Below are 4,125 nucleotides of genomic sequence, written 5' to 3'. Positions count from 1 at the left end.
TTTCCCCATTCATTCAGAAATGTCCGCCTCCTGACCTTCAGCAGCACGTGGGAGACAGCTCCCTACACTTCCGGGGTCCCTGCACGAGGGGTGGGCCGGAGATGGAGGACCGACCAATCGCGTCACCCCGCCGGTCTTATTGGCATAACCGGCGGCCCAGAGCACCAATCATCGCCCGCCAGCTGCAGGCGGGCCGTCCAATCGGGCAAAGAAGTTGCCGGGTGTGGGGTGGAGGGGTGCGAGGGCGCACGCGCGGGCGCTGCAACTCAACGTGCTTGTCGGCCTTGGACGGAAAGCGCCTGTGACCAATAAAAGGACGGCATCGGCGCGAGTGTGACCAATAGGAGCACACGGGACAGTGGGAGGCGGGGATAGAGGGAAGCGAGCAGCGAGTTAGGTTGCAGCTCGGCGGGGCCGGCTCTCTCACTCGGGAAAGGGGGTGTGAAAAAGAGGGGGGTTTCAGTGTCCCGGGAGGTCGGGGACACGTTGTAGTGATTGGGGGTGAAGAGTCGGCCCCCCCCCCCCTTCCCGCTGGGGGTTTCGGGTGTTGGTAGGTTCCGCTGCCCCCCCCCCCCCCCCCCCCCCCTCCCCCACACGGACCATGGGGAACGTGATGGCGGCCGCTTCCCCGGGGCCCACTGCCACCGCCACCGGCTTCACTGTGCCCCCGGGATTCGCCGTGCCCCCACTACCACTCGGCCCCGAGCAACAGCAGCTGCTGCAGCAGCAGCAACAACAACAGCGGGGGGCGGCTGGGCCCGGAGCCCAGGCCGAGGGCAAGCTGCCGAACCCGGGCACCTTCGAAGAATGTCATCGCAAATGTAAAGGTGAGGGGTAATGGGGGATATACGGGGGTAATTGGGGGGGGGCGAGAGAGAGAGGGGTAATGCGCGAGGGAGGACAATGGGATGGGGGTACAGAGTGGGTAATAGGGTGAGAGGCAATGGGTTGGGGAGGGGTGTGTAATGGGGGAGCTGGGTGATGGGGAGGGGGGTGTAATGGGGCGGGGAGGGTGATGGGGCGGGGGGGGTAATGGTGGTGAGAGGGAGAGAGAGGTAATGGGAGTTGGGAGTGGATTGGTGGAGGGTGATGGGGTGGGTGTCTAATTGGGGAGAGATGGAGGCAATGAAAGGGGGTAATGGGTGAAGTTGGATGGTAATGAGGAGAGGGGGGCAATGGGAGAGAGTTGATAACGGTACAAGTTGGGATGGTAATTGGAGAAAGGGGAATTACGATGTGTGGAGGGGTGATGGGGACATTGAAGTTGGGGGGTGATCTGTTGCATATTGGGTATGGAAGGGTATCTGATTGGGGGGGGTGCTGTCTGAATGGGATGAAGGTTGTGGATGGGAGTGGTGGAGGATGTGGGAGAATATGTCTGATTCTTGGGGTGTTAGATGGGTGGGGTGGGGTGGAGGAGTTGATGGAATGGGGTGTGGGGAATGGAAATTGAAAGGCCAGGTTGGGATCAGGGTTGTGGGGAAGTGATTGGCAGACTGGAGTATGGGGATGGCGGTGAGGGATTGGGGGTGGGGGGCAGTATTAGTGCACTAGGGAGGTGTGGGGGTGTGTGTAATTGATGGTTTGGTGGGGGGGGGGGGGTTGGAAAGCAGGATCTGATTGGGTGGAAGGTGAACGTCTCTAGGGAATGGGGCTGTGTGAAGGCCCCTGATTGACTGGATGTTGCATGTGGACTGATCAGGGTGCAGGTAGATTGGAGGGTGTGTGGGGGCTGATTTCGGGGATAGGGTGTGGTGAAGGGGTGCCATCAGTGGAGGTGGGAGGGAGGATGGTGCAACAGCAGCTGACCAACTAGGATTGGGAGCTCCTATGATGCTGCTTGGCCTGCTGTGTTCATCCAGCCCTGCACCTTGTTGTCTTGGGAGCATAGGTCTGGTCTGCTGGAGGAGGGGGGTGCTGGGAGCAGCTTGGGTTGGGGAGTAGTTGCTGACAGACATGGAGGAAGTGGTGAGATGGCTGACCAATCTGTTGTGGTGGTGTTGGTTGGGGGGGGCGGTCGGTGCAGCGGTGGTGGTCACCAGGTTGATGGACTGGGGAGGAGCGAGGAGTCTGGCCCACCATGGAAGACACTGATGAATCAATGGTGGGGGAGAGAAGGACGGGGTCTTTACCATCTCCTGGGGCTAGAGATGTCAGGCTTACTGAAACTTCACCCCTCGCCATGGAAGCGGAAATCTGTTGAATTTCCAAAGCAGCTTCGATGGCTTTGATTGTCTTTGGGATGTTAGAACAATCAGCTAAAACTTGTAGATTCTTGTTGGATTTAGTAACATGAAGCAAGGTGAAGGAAAGGCAAGCAAGTGGTTCGAGATACAGATCTTCAGTGATCTAACAGGAGGCTGGAACAGTCTTGATGGGCTGAATAGTTCCCTTCTATCAACTCGCCATTTGATGCGTCCTGGGTTTTGTAGCAGGGAAGGGCCCCTCCCACTGTAGGCAACAGAGCACTTTCTGAAGTGAGTACATGACTATAGCTTTGGGACTGTCGCATGCCATGTTGATGAGGCAACATTATTTTAGAATAAGACCGTGTTGACTTTATTCTGTTGCACAGATTGTGTTGACGGGTTTCGATGCTTTTCTCACTTGGCTGCACTGGGCCTGTGAGTTGGGTCGGTTTAGGATCTGGCCGTCCAACGTGCACTGGAGCAATGGCCAGTCCCACGTCCGATGGAAAAATCCGCAGCAAGCAGGCCCTGGACCAAAAAAAGGGCCCATACTCCCAGTGCCAGCACTGAGGGAATATTGACCTGTGTCAGGGGGCAGCTTTCGTGTGAGGCTCAACCTTTTACCCCACCCCCAAAAGAGGTCTCTTGTCACTCCCCCGCAAACATCCCGCGGTCGGTGTTTTGGAAAGGATGTTCCCCCTGTGTCATAGGTCATTACTTATCAGCATCACTTTTTAATTTGGAAAGAATGTCAGTTTTATCTCATTGCTGTCATTGAATTAACTTGTGGGGTGTAAACTCTGCTGTTAAGGGTGACATTTATTCGTTACCCTTCCACAAGCGCCTTGAGAGAGTGGTGTTAGAACTGCTGCCTTTAACAACTGAGCGGCTGGCTCGGCTTTTTCAGAGGTCAAAAAGGAATGGGTGTGGAGTTACATGTAGACCCAGACCGGGTAAGAATGGCAGATGCCCATTCCTAAAGGGCATCAGCAAATTGGATGGATTTTTTTTTTCCAGCAGTCCGGTCAATTTATTGGCTCAATTATTGCAGACTTCTTTTTTGTTGTCACATGTACCTAAATACAGTGAAAAGTTCTGCATTGTGTGCAGTACGGGCAAATCATAGCAAACAAGGGCTACTGACCCCTTCTCCCGCTTCCAACACACCCCCTCCTCCTGGAAACCCTCCCTCTACTGACCCCTTCTCCCGCTTCCAACACACCCCCTCCTCCTGGACACCACCCCAAGGCCTCCTACCCTCCCTCGACCTCTTCATCTCCAACTGCCGTCGAGACATCAATCGCCTCAACCTCTCCACCCCTCTCACCCACTCCAACCTCTCCCCTGCAGAACGTGCAGCCCTCCGCTCCCTCCGCTCCAATCCCAACCTCACCATAAAACCCGCGGACAAGGGAGGTGCAGTTGTAGTATGGCGCACTGACCTCTACATCGCCGAGGCCGGACGCCAACTCTCCGACACCACCTCCTACCGCCCCCTTGATCATGACCCCACCCCTGAGCACCAAACCATCATCTCGCAAACCATCCACAACCTCATCACCTCAGGTGACCTCCCACCCACGGCCTCCAACCTCATCGTTCCCCAACCTCGCACTGCCCGCTTCTATCTCCTTCCCAAAATCCACAAACCTGAATGCCCTGGTCGACCCATTGTCTCCGCCTGCTCCTGCCCCACCGAACTGATCTCCAACTATCTCGACTCCATTTTCTCCCCCTTGGTCCAGGAACTCCCTACCTATGTCCGTGACACCACCCACGCCCTCCACCTCCTCCAGAACTTCCAATTCCCCGGTCCCCAACACCTCATCTTTACCATGGACGTCCAGTCCCTCTACACCTGCATTCCCCATGCAGATGGCCTTAAGGCCCTCCGCTTCTTCCTGTCCCGCAGGCCCGACCAGTCCCCCTCCACTGA

At 56.6% G+C, this 4,125-nt stretch overlaps 1 protein-coding gene across 1 annotated transcript in view; it reads left to right on the top strand.

Moving 5' to 3' along the window:
- Positions 1-579: 579 nt before the first annotated feature.
- The window catches only part of LOC109923782 (mitochondrial import receptor subunit TOM40 homolog), a 15,172-nt gene continuing 11,626 nt past the window's right edge, over positions 580-4,125 (top strand). Inside the window, exon 1 of the mRNA XM_020523825.2 lies at positions 580-827. Coding sequence (XP_020379414.1) covers positions 602-827 — 226 coding nt within the window. The 5' untranslated portion in view covers positions 580-601. The remainder of the gene's footprint in view (positions 828-4,125) is intronic.

This window comes from Rhincodon typus, chromosome 47 (genome assembly GCF_021869965.1).
Source record: "Rhincodon typus isolate 14 chromosome 47, sRhiTyp1.1, whole genome shotgun sequence".
NCBI lineage: Eukaryota > Metazoa > Chordata > Chondrichthyes > Orectolobiformes > Rhincodontidae > Rhincodon > Rhincodon typus.
Note: the sequence above shows the minus strand (reverse complement) of the source record. Positions and strands in the feature narration are given on the sequence as shown.